Source organism: Falco cherrug, chromosome 5, assembly GCF_023634085.1.
Source record: "Falco cherrug isolate bFalChe1 chromosome 5, bFalChe1.pri, whole genome shotgun sequence".
Lineage (NCBI taxonomy): Eukaryota > Metazoa > Chordata > Aves > Falconiformes > Falconidae > Falco > Falco cherrug.
In genome coordinates this window covers 4,220,733-4,232,976 of record NC_073701.1, presented here as the reverse complement: position 1 = coordinate 4,232,976, position 12,244 = coordinate 4,220,733, and the positions used below count along the sequence as shown (strand labels likewise).

The 12,244-nt window shown below is 48.4% G+C and overlaps 1 protein-coding gene across 2 annotated transcripts; it reads left to right on the top strand.

Annotated features, from left to right (window-relative positions):
- The first annotated feature begins 7,610 nt into the window (after window positions 1–7,610).
- TEX55 (testis expressed 55) lies at window positions 7,611–12,025 on the top strand. Of its 2 annotated transcripts, XM_055712799.1 has the most exons (4): window positions 7,611–7,684; window positions 8,337–9,032; window positions 9,289–9,351; window positions 10,073–12,025. In XM_055712799.1, the coding sequence occupies exons 1-4, from the start codon at window positions 7,667–7,669 to the stop codon at window positions 10,184–10,186; spliced, it is 891 nt and encodes a 296-aa protein (XP_055568774.1). In that variant the 5' UTR covers window positions 7,611–7,666; the 3' UTR covers window positions 10,187–12,025. The 2 variants fall into 2 exon arrangements, with proteins under 2 accessions (XP_055568774.1, XP_055568775.1); XM_055712800.1 differs by lacking the exon at window positions 9,289–9,351.
- Window positions 12,026–12,244: the final 219 nt, after the last annotated feature.

The window sequence follows — 12,244 nt, the reverse complement described above, 5'->3', positions numbered from 1 at the left end:
CTGAGTAGCAGAATGACCTCTGTTGGTGTTCTTTTCCAGCTCATCCTCTGAAATGGTACCTCCAGTCTCCATGGAAAAGGTCAGTGGGAAGAGGTTACGCCCAGAGCTAAAAGCATACCAAGCTAAAATCTACTCATTCCAGAGCTGAGCTGGGGCTGACAAACTAGTGTACTACTCCATGCCATTCACGGGGAAGCAGATGGTACCTTCCAAACAGTGATCACTTTCCAAAAGTCAGCCCCTTCAGCTGACAACTCTATTCCCCCGCCTCTGCCCTCTGTGCCACAAATAGTCTCCTGTGTATTTAATTTGTGTATTTCATATGTTCACACACACATTCTCCTCCATTACATTAATTCTACGGTGAGGACTGTAGAACTGTTCACACCTTTCAGGAATACACATTTGGTGAAGCACAGGGTATGACTGTACTTCCCTCCTATGTGTCGTCGTCCCCCCCCCCAGCCTCCACCAGTTTGCAAGAAACAACTTGAACCAGAGCTAGCACCTTCCTATTTACAAAGACACCAGCGGATTGTCTTCCAGGATTTGGATGTGGGAAGAGCTTCCAGTCTCCCAGATCCAAGACAGCAGTGCCCAAGGTTTAGGCACATCTTCACAGCCAGACAAGGGTTGTCACCATCCTATTCACTGCTGAGTCAAGACAGCCCATCTAAAATAGTAGCAAGGGCAAAGGAAGGGAAAAAACCACAGAAGTCAATAGAGTAATGCTTCAGGTAAATATATCGCTCTCTTTGTAATCAGTTCAACCCCATTTTTAGTCTTAGACCTAGGCCCTGTATGTGCTCAGGTCCAAACACAGAAACCTCTTTATGCCCTTCTGAAAACACCGAACCCGCATATTTAAAGGTCAGTGGGCAAACTCCTCTGGAGTCAGTGCTCTCTTTTCCTGGTTCATTCTCTAACGCCCTCTTTGACCACGACCCAAGAAACTTTCCAGTGTCCATCCTGTCCTCTTCCACCCACCATTGTAGAAGAATCACCCCTTCGTAGCCCCTGGCTTCCTCTGGTCCCAGGAAGGCATACTGGGTCTGATTTCTGCAGGCACCAGACCACTCCTGGTTCTGCAGAGAACAGTCAGAGCCAGGTGAAGCACACACTTGTTCAGGCCCTGCAGGTTAAGACATTCACAAAAGTTAAGGTAAATGAGCCAAAGATGTGAAATGAATGCACATGAGTTAAAGCACACTAAGCCCAGCATGGATATTCAGGGATAAAGCGACTTTGCTTTGCTTTTGTTTAGTTGTCACCATAGTGAACTGAGGCCACTTTCCTCCTGCATCAGAGCACCCACACAGAGGTGGTGTGAGGTTTAATGCACTTTGACTTCTGTGCATTAACTCACACCACACTAATTTGTCTTAACTCCCCATGTAAACTAGCCCTCAGAGGACTAGGTTTTTTCCTCTCTCATGTGACAGTTCACTTTATCACAAAGTGAAACGTGTTGGAGAAAACTATTTGCAGTGAATTTCCCCTCAGTTGTGCCTGCAGTGACATCTTTGTTGTGAATTGCTGAAGAACTTCTCCCTCTGCCTAAGCTTGTCGGCTGTTTTCCTCTTTAAAACATCTATATTGGAACAGATATAATTAGTAAAGCGGCATCCCTCTACCAGGCAGATAGGGAACTGCTGGCCTGATCTACAGGTGGGGTATGGAGGTGATCCAGGGAGATTAACTGCTGGGCTCTAGGTCACACAAAATATCTGCAGCTGAGTATAGAAATTGTCTAAACCCAAGTGTCTTTTGCACCTGGGAACATCTTTTCTTTTCTCCTCAGAGCATTTTTCCTCATTAGAAATATTCAACTTCCTTCTTCAAACCTCAGGACTGGGCCAGTTGTGTGGGAAAGAAAAAGTGAGAAATTACTGCCATCTGCATGAATCCCGTGCAGGGACAAATCTTTTCCTCTTTCCCTCCATCCCCCTTTTTTACTTGAGAGCAGTAGGAGACCTTCGCATTAAGATCCTGAACTCACCACAGTTGGAACAGACAAAGCCAGAGTGAGGAGGGAGGTGAAGGAGGCTGAGACAATGTATTTTTAGTCGTTTCGATGAATTATGGAGATGTGAAGTTGATAATTTATTGAAGAAGGGAAACGGGGGACTCTATGTAAATGTTTTCAGATGAATAATTAATGTGGCTTTCTAGCATCAGGGGGTCTTTAATTAAAGTCTCTGTTAAACAAGGCAAGGCAGGCAGGCCCGGCTCCTTGCAGCAGCTCATTGCACCTTTCCCATGTACAGCTACAATTTACAGATGAAGCATCATTTGCATCGATAAAGAAGGACAGATCCTATGCAGCAGGAGTGGCAGGAGGTCGGGGAGACCAGCTCAGCGACCCCAGGGCTGAGGTGGTTTGCATCACATTTTAAATTAGCTTGGCAGACAGACCAAATGAGTGGGTGTCGGGAAGCGAGGAGGGAGGAGGCACTCCAGCCACAAGGCTTTGAGGAATGCAGAAAGCTACTCACAACCATCTGTGGATTACAGCTTCTTCAAGAGGGACCTACTGACAGCATTATCCAGGGTCTTGACACATTTGCCTTCCAAAAGCCTTTCCCATACCATGCCTGCCTCCCTGTCCCACGGTAAAAGATGGGTTCACAGCAGAGGGGAGCACAGCAATAAGGCAGCGTTCGCAGGGTGAAGAGGCAAACCTGTGCCTTCCCACTACCCAGCTGCTGCTATTATCCCCAGCATCCTCCATAGGCACCACTCCCTCAGGTAAACATCACATCTGGGCTCTTCCCTCTTTCAGGGATTTCACAGCTGATGGGGAGAGGACTGGATGAAGGCTGACTGTGGACCTCAGTCAGAACAGAGCATCCCCTTCCTCCTGTGCCATGTGACGGTGAGACCGAACTGAAGCCTTCTCCCTTACAAGAACCGGGCCTCCCAGAAGGTCTAGGATTATCTTGCAGGGGACTGTATAAAACCGTAATAGTTTCAGGAATTAGAATGGGTCAATTAAGGAATGACAGAGGCTGTTCCAGTTAATACTGCTGAGGAGCTTCCAGTATAGTCCCAAATTTGGCTTATTTAAACTCCCAGGAAACATCAGGTAAGTTTCAAAACAGGGGACAAGGTCTTGTTTTTCTGAAGAATGTTGTCTAAATTAAGATATAGATTAATTAGTTTTGACACCTTGGCAAACAAGCAGTATCGCAAATTTTTCATTCATCTTTATCGCCAGTAACATTTGTGATAATATTATAAAGTGCAGGAACAACAAAGAGACAGCTGAAACTTTCTTTTTAATAGAAAGCGTTAAATCAATGTAGGCTAAACAGGTTCCCAGAGCAAATATTTCCAAACACGGAAGCTAATACACTTCTTTCCTGCACTGCCAAAGATGGGGCTCAAGGAGACCTCATGGGATACTGAGTCCACACCAATCATCTGTGAAAGATGTTTGCTTAACCGGCTACAGGTACCTCCCCACTTTCTGAAGCCAGACTTGAGGCATTCCTTTTTGGCACTGAGCACAAAAACAACCTGGAGAGCATCCCTTCAATAAACGTCTCACTGATTTCTGTGAACACCTTGGTTTCCAGGAAAGCACTGCATCTTCAGGATTGCGAGCATGTTTTCTGTTTGCCCACACCAATGCTCTTGACAGGTCTGACATGTGCCTGCGAGCTCAGTGAAGGTTTACCGCTGGGTTTTGTGGAGGCAAGCGCTGCCAGAAGGTCTTGGAGGATGCACTGGGAGCCCCTGCGAGCAGCTACGAGGCTCTGCTGCTCTCTGCTGGGAAATGCAGGCAGAGCCCTAGCGAGAGGCCGTGCTGGGGGAAGAGCTGGGTTTGGCAACGTGCCCTTGGCTTGGTCCCTGCACACAAACACTCAGAGCTGGCTGGGCAAAGGCAGACACCTGGGTGCAGGCTCCTCCTCAACATCGCTGTCAGAAGCGGGCCCATATCAAAGGCTGCTGGTGTAGGAGCGGTCTGGGTGCAGGTCAGCAGCCCCAGCTGCCTCCCTTGCCCTCGCATCCCAGCCCCTCTCTACCTCACGCAGCAGCTAGCTTTCTCCACACTGCTCTGTTGCACTCACACCTGCTTTCCTCCCAGCCTGTAATGCAGTTACTTTCTCAAAAACCCTCTGGATGGAGGGCAGAGCTATTACCCCACCACACAGCCCAGGAACCAACGTGTGGGGCAACCACGCGACCCACCCAGAGTCACAGGTCGCTATGTGGGTGAGCAGGTGTCTCTCCAAGGACCCCAGCCTCTTCCTCACAGCCGGTTTTTTTAATCCTTGCTCCGTGCCACAAAGCTGCTCTTTGCCCACCAGACCTCAGGAGGGCTTTAACTACATCTGGCTGCAACTGTGCAAACCCACAGCTCAGACAGTCTCAGAGCCACAGCTCACAGGGAGCCATGAGGCCACCGCTGGGCTGCAGCAGCCTGGTGGACGGCATAGCAGGCGAGCTCAGGGCTCTGGCCAGCAACCTCAGCCTGGGAGAAATCCTGAGCCCTGACAGCATCTCTGGCACAAAGGAGGGGGACAAATTCCCCAGCCTGGTGCTGACTGGGGCCCTCTGCCCTTTTAAGTAATGATGTCTAATTTTGCGATGTGTTTCATCTCATGATTTGCAAGTACTGGATGAGGTGACAGGAGTTTAAGACGGGTATTTTCAGCATTTGTCTATTATAGATATATATATATTTACAGCTCAATAAAATAAGAAGAAATATTCAAAGCAAACAGACTGTGGAAAGTGATTTGTTCCAACTCTTCACCGCAGACTTGCAAGAAACCAATCAAAGAGGCTCAGGAGTGGTTTCAGCGTAATTTATTAACCCAAAAGGGGCTGCATTGTTAACCAACATTATTTATAGTGAGCAGCTCAACCATCTCTACTGAACAACTGTGTGATACTGCAGGGACAAATGCAATGAGTTACTACATAGATAGGACAAAACCAGCAGCAGATCTTTGTTACAGCTGTTAGAAAAAGTGTCCCCAGGAGACAGACACTGAATCTCTAATGGCTATCTTATTTCTCTGACAATTTATTTAAGTTTTAACTTAACAGCAGGAATGATAGCCACAGTTACACAGTGACTCCCAATAAAGGAGCATATTGCTGATCTGCAGCTGGTGTTTTCTTATTTATTTCAAAGTCTTTAACTTCCAGATTTAGCATATGGTGCCATATAAATAATGATATAATAATACGTTTTTGCTTTCCATGTGCCTGAATAAAAAAAAGCCGTGTGATTTATGTTACATGAGCATTGTATTTAAGACATTATTTTGCTCAGAAATTTTAATGCATTTAAAATGCATCTTCTGCTTTTTGTAATCTGTTCTTTTGAAAGAATAAACAAAGCAGTGATGTTTATTTAATGGAGTCATTCATCTTACTTCCTTGTACAAAATTCTAGCTTTCCAGTCCAGCAGCCAGATCCCTGTAGTAGGCAGTGGGGTTGGAAATGGAGAGATCTGCTGTTTACCAATGAGGCACCAATGAAAGGAAGACATGGGGCTCAAGACTTACCCACAGCAGGATGCTATTTGAAGCCAGCACGCAGCTGAGAACTGCTTAGTCCTGTCCTGTAAAGGATGGAGAGGAGAAACCCATGGAAGAAGTTCTGCAGGGAGTCAGCCTGCAGAGAAACAGCACTGAGATGGCTCAGCGCACAACTACCCATAGACACACAACTAAAAGCAGATGCCTGCTTCAGTTAAAACTGTAACTGCAGTTACTAGAGCAAACGCTGCCCCCCTGAAGTATGACTGGGATGTAACTATTTACAGCTTTCCTTTCAGACTCTCGATAAACTAGCTCTTTGAGCATTAAAGCTGTGCAGAAATACCTAGCTGCAGGGCAAGGAAGATCTAACTCCCACCTCAGCTGTTCCTGGACATTGCTGTCTCAGTTTCCAGACTGACTGGCAGCAAGACCTCATCCAGCAAAAACTTCTTCACAGCTACAAGGGTTGCAAATGTGAGTTTAAACATGCAAAGATCACTGCAGAATGAACAGAGTATTTCTAAGGGACATACAAGACAAACCAGTGAATATCCTGCCTACTTAAGCCTGCTTAAGGCAGCTTCATTGGTCCACAGCTCCTGGAGGTAATCTGTCAGTCCACAAATCAAGGACTGACAATCCCAAGCACCAGGCAGTATACTATACCCTTTTCCATCATATGAGGATCATCAGTGGAGGCTGAAGTCAGGTCCTGAAATCTCCCTGAGAGTCCACCCCACCAACTGCCTAAGCAACAATTTTATAGATTTTATGCAGCATCTTTCAAGATCTTTCCGAGCAAACACGGACCCAAAAAATGCCACACTCAAAAAGCCAGCAGTCCCACACTGTCCAGAACTATCACAGACACATAGTAAAGTGGGAGAAGCAAGACGGGCTCAGGGGAGTTGGGTGATGACCTGGCATTCCATAAGTGCACAAGCAGTGCTCTAGCGCAAGATGATCTGTGTGGTCAGTGTGACTGAGGATATGGACAACACTGTCATAAACATGGTACTGGAGCAGCGAGGGAGTTTATCTTAAAAGGTCAATAGCGTAGCTGAAGAACACACACAAACTGACCTGCTCTGAATGGAAGTGACATGTTAGCTTAGCACAGGTTTTGAAGTTCTGTATCTCCCTCCCTCTTACCTCTCCCCCACCCCACCCCAGCCCACTGGCAGTTTCAGCCACTCACGTTTCAATCCCAACTCTTGTCACACTGGAGCATGAACTGGAGTAGTTGAGAAGCTGGTTACTGTGGTAACCCAGCACAGCTTTTATCTTTATTCCTTTCATGTCCTCTTTGGGGAAAACTGGCAATCTGTTTCTTTGCTTTTTCTGATTAAGTTCATCACGCAGCACACTATCAGGATCTGTGTAAAACTGAGAGGAGAAAGTACCTCTTACATGAATGCACGCGTGAACGTTTCTCTCACTGCTGCTACCCTACCTCTTGCTTCCCAGCTTTTCTTTACAAGCTATTTGCCATGTCCTTTTCTACCTGACCCTCCGTGTACAGCTTTTCGCTGCCCTTCTCCCTCAAGCCTCCTCACTACCATGGAAGTTACTAACTTGTTGCAGGGCCAACAAGAGCAAATTGCTACCCTGGGCGATTTGTTGCGTTCTTTATAGGAATACAGGAAGGCCAAAACACCGCTGCAGTTCACAGTGAGGCGGCTCAGCTCCCTGCAAAGCCGAAGGCCAGTGGCAGACAGGGCTGGGGGGCCCCCCGTGCCCTCCACTCTACCCAGGGTCCCCTCGCTTCCAGCAGGCCACAGCAGCCGCAGGCCCCCACGGACGGCGCGCTGCCTGCCGACACGCACCAGGGAGACCTCGCGGCCTGCGGCCGGGCTCACACCGCGCCGGCAGGGGATGGTCACACCGCGCCGGCAGGGGATGGCCCCCGGGACCGGCCCAGGCCCCGCGGCAGCACCGGGACCCTCCCCGCGGCCCGCCCGCCGTTCCCGCCCCCACCCAAGATGGCGGCGCGGCACCCGCTGCCCACGTGACCCCGGCGGCTCCGCGTACCGCGAGCGGGGGCGGCGGTTTCCCCGGCAACCGCTCCGGCGTCTGCCCGCGCCGCCCCGCCCCGCCCCGCCCCGCGCACGGCGAGCGGCACCAGCGCCCGGCGGCGCGGGCAGGCGAAGCGCGGCCCTGCCCTGCCATGGAGAGCCGGGGGCAGGTGAGGGCGGGCAGTGGCGGCCCCGGGCCCGGAGACCCCTTCCCCGCGCACACCCAGCCCCGGAGGGCGCCCCCCCCCCCCCCCCCGCCTGGCTTCGCTGGCCCCTGTCCCGGCCCCCTGCGCCCCCAGGCCTCTTGATCCCCGCGGCCTACCGCGCCCCCTGCTCCCCAGGCATAACACCCCCTTCCCAATTACAGGGAAGCGTGTGGGCTGTGCACCAGCACCCCACCCCGCACCCCCCACACACACACCCTGGCCTCCCCCGGGCTTCAGGCCACGCAACTGGGAACCCCAAATCCAGCTGGCGGCTGCCATGGCTCCCGCCTCCTCTGCCCCAGGGGGTGTACAATATAGAGTATATATAATACTAGAGTCCCCCTAAGACAGCCAGTCAGTAAGTCAGGACCAGGCCGAAGTACACCCGCTGCAGAACTCAGACTAGGCCTGCAGGCTTGGGCTTGAGCTTAAATGGGGCCCCTGAGCCCATGAGCAGGTGGGGGGGAGGGGCAGACACAGAAATTAAGGCCTACTGGTGCTTGCTCTAAGAGGGGCTGCAACACACTTACGGAAGGATGCAGTAATGTGATGTATCTGGTCTGTAGGGCTACCTGTTAAAAAACTTTAATTGTTCTTTATTTGTTAAATGTCTTAGCAAGAGTCTAACGATCATTTAGAATCTGAAGTGGAGGAATCTAGCATACCGCCAGCTGCTGGATCGTCTGAGGACCAGACACCTATAGTTCAGTCACCATTGTCACCGGATGGAGTTAAAACACCATCATCTGCAGACCAGCTGTCTATAGTTGAGTCCCCACTGTCACTGGATGAATTAGCTGGCATTAAAACATCATCATCTGCAGACCAGTCATCTATAGTTGAGTCCACACTGCCACTGGATGAATTAACTGGTGTTAAACCACCAGCATCTGCAGACCAGTCATCTACAGTTGAGTGCCCACTGTCACTGGATGAATTAGCTGGGGTTAAAACACCCACATCTGCAGATCAGCCATCTGTAGTGGAACTGCCAGCATCTGCAGACCAGCTGGTCATTGAGAAACCACCAGGTTCTGAGGACCAGTTACCTGTTGTGGAATTTCTCACATCCAGGGAAAACTTGGATGAGATCAGATCACCTGTGGGTAAGCAGCCAGGTTTCAAGGTCAAGATGTACATGTCCGACTCTGCACAGACTGGCGGTAAAACACCTGGGGCTCAGTCATCAGCAACTGTAGCCAAGCCAACAGAGACTACACATGAAATAACGGAGCAGCCAATTGTGTATGAAGACCCTTTTGAAGTCTCCATTAAGTACATGGAGAAACACAATATTCTGCAGATATTTCAGGTGAAATTTTGCTTTCCTTTCTCCCTCCAAAGGCTTGCTTGAGAAGCGTGGGCTAAAGTTAGCTTGGACTAAATTATCCCTTCCCCAGGTCCCTCCTTATCCTGTGCTTTCTTAAGTTTACACTTAAGAAAAGGACCCTTGATCGTCTTTGGGGATTGAAAGATATGTTTCCTTTCTAAAATGCAGCTAGTGTTGAAGCAGAAAGTGCAACCACCCATCTGCCCAAGGATCAATACTTCTTTTCTGTCTGTCTCAGGAGATCACAGAAAAACTGGTGTACCAGAAACCCGATGACCCCTTGCAGTTCATATTGCTGCAGGTATGGTGTCTTGCTGGGGCTTAACAGTGACTGTCCTGTTAGGGCCACAGCAGAAAGCCAGCTTCACTGAGCACACCAGAAAAAGTGTCAGCCCATGACTATTTCTCTCACTGTGTTGTCTGCTCACTTGGGAGGAGGAGAAGCATGTGACAGGAGCAGAGTGCCCAGGGTGCAAGGGACCACATGCGCTCTAGAAGGAGGGGAAGGAGAGATGTGAGAGGGTGGGTGTGTGGAAGAGCCAGGTTTGAGAGCAGAATGGGGTGGTTGAGCCCTGGATGACTGTTCCTGAGAGGTAAGGGAAGCTTAGGGACAGAGATAGGGCCCTGTGACTCCTTCTCCAGCTTCCTCTATCCCATACTGGGAGGGAACCATTTTCCTGCCACACACCCCTATTCAGGAGAGCTGTCTCTGCTGATCCTGCAGGGTATTAAAACACAGGAAATTAAAAGTCAGTGGAATGAGACGATCGTTTGGGAGTGAGTTAGAAGTGTGGGGAGCTCCTTGGGGAAAGGAGGTTAGAGGAAAGAGAGCAGACAGAGAGCGAGAATCTTTTCCTTCACTGCCCTCTAGTCAGTCAGGGGAAGCACCACCTTTGTGATTTGCTGCTGGGTTCATGCCGAACTGAATGCAAAACTGGCAGAGGAATGGCAAGGTCAGTTCTGGGCACTAGTGGTAAGGAAACAGTCTCCCAAATGACCCTTTTCCTTTTCCTTTTGCCCAGGTGCAGTCTATGATAAATGCCAGGCAGGCTGAAATGGAGGGAATATTGGAGGAGAATGAAGATGCAGAGATGTTTCTGGAAGACGTCCTGTACACTCCTTTTGGCCCCTACTGACCTTGCTATTGTGGTATTGCATGGGGCCTTCACAGCACCGTGCTTTTGTAACTTGGAATAGGTCTGCTTGTATGTTTCCTGATTTTTCTGTTCTGTGTGCTTGTGCTTCCCCTTGGGTTTAAATCCTGCAACCAGGTATTGGTTTGGATGCACAAACTGAAATCAAAGCATGCACAGACCTCATGCACATATAGCACACCTTGAAAAGGCAGGTCTGCTGAACTCCTGTGCAGTCTGTGCATACAAATGCATAAATCCTACAGTTACGCTGCCCCTAGACTCTGCTTTTCCATACAGAGAAACCTCACAGCTCAGACAATACAAGCACAAAACCAAGTAAAATTAAAAAGCAGCCCTCTATGACCCATAGTCCTCTCTTTTTTTTACCATGCTGCATTGGTAACTTACCGTCTCCAGCTATGCAGCAGTGCCTGTGTCCGTCTAATACTTTGAGAAGCTGGGTCTGTGGCTTTCCCACTGCCCCCCGAGCTCCTCTGATGCAAGAAGCTGTCTCACTGCCTCTTCCACGCACTGGACACAGCTGTCTCACCCTTCACCATCCCTGCTGGGTTCCGATCACTCTGCTTTTTGGGGTTGCCCAGCTGCATCATTGCAAGTACAGTGTATCTTTCGATAACCAGAACAGTAAAGCAACAGTTGCACACACCCTCTGTGGCTTCAGAAGACATTGTCACTCAGGAATGTGGGAGGTGAACAAAACTAAACAAACCAAAACCAGACACTTGTAGCCCAGGAAATTCAGACGCAAGGTACACTTTCTACGTCATTTGAACTGATTTCGAGTCTCAAAGCACTTACAATTCTCATTTTCATACCATCCAACTGTCTGTTTCCACCCTATAAAGAAACTTTGTCTTTCTTTTTCCTCTCTCTTGCCTGAACATTATTGAAAACATGCAACAGAGCGTACTGTTATTTTGGCTTCATTTAATGTGTCTGTGCAGTAGATGCCAGAAAGTTTTTTGTCACTACAGAATTTTCTCTTTTTTAGGCAAGTGCTCTAATTTCATGACGGATGGTACTGTATTCCCAAATGACTGTCTCTATGGCTATGAAGAGAGCACCATAGAAACTTATATTCCATCTATCTATTTTCAGCTAAAAGTCTGATGATTAGGTTGTGTGATACTCCACAGCGAAGCTTGAGCCCAAAAAGTCTGGGAAAAACAGAGGCAAGTATTTGATATACAAATTTCGTGGCTGAGAAGAATTGCCTTTCAATCTAAGGTTCTCAAAAAAGATCAGCTAGTTCATCTGTTTCCAGGTTAAAGGTGGGTAAGCATCCCTTTCATTCATAGGGCAGGAATGTTTTCAAGGTTATTGTGAGCGTAAAGATGGCTCAAGTTTTAAATAAAATCTTCATGGGTTTTATAAGAGGTTTGGTGTAGTCTTACACATCTAGGTCCCACTGAAACAGTGAGATGCTTTTGAAAGCCCTACTTCAGCAGCTGGAAGAATTGGACACTTAATGAAACAGAGTGACTGATGTTTTTTCAGCCTTATATATTGTTGATCAAGAATTTATAAGCAGCCCTGTACGTACACGCCCTGTGAATGTAAGAGAAGTGCTAATGCACCTCTGTGGAACAGGAATTGCATGGAAGATGAAGATAGCGGCTGAAGCCTTTTCATCACTATGGTCACATCAGCATGTTCTCCCAAGAGATGGAGAAGTTGCAATGTCTTTGAATTTTGTTGTAGAACAGGATTAGGGTGCTTTTGGGTACACCTGAGCTGTGAACTTTGTGCTTCTATCATTTGTGTGTTTTATTTTGTTGTTACCTTTTACTCATTAAAAACTTCTGACTTGTAACACCTTCTCAGACTATAGGTGTATGACCTCAATTTCACATCAACATTAACAGAGTTCTGCAAGGAAAGATCCTTAATTTCTCTCCCAAATAAGTTGAAGTGAGCTGGAAAGTAGTCTTCTCACAGATGACAGAAGTTTTGCAAGAGAAGCCCTACCCACTATTCCTCAGCAATCTCAGGGCCAAAATTTTCCTTGGGTGGCCTAACCACCTTATCTCATGCTAA

Excerpts from the sequence above, each read along its gene's own strand:
- TEX55 (XM_055712799.1), top strand. Across the intron at positions 9,033-9,288 it reads ATATTCTGCAGATATTTCAG|GAGATCACAGAAAAACTGGT; the intron begins GTGAAATTTTGC and ends TGTCTGTCTCAG. Across the intron at positions 9,352-10,072 it reads TGCAGTTCATATTGCTGCAG|GTGCAGTCTATGATAAATGC; the intron begins GTATGGTGTCTT and ends CCTTTTGCCCAG.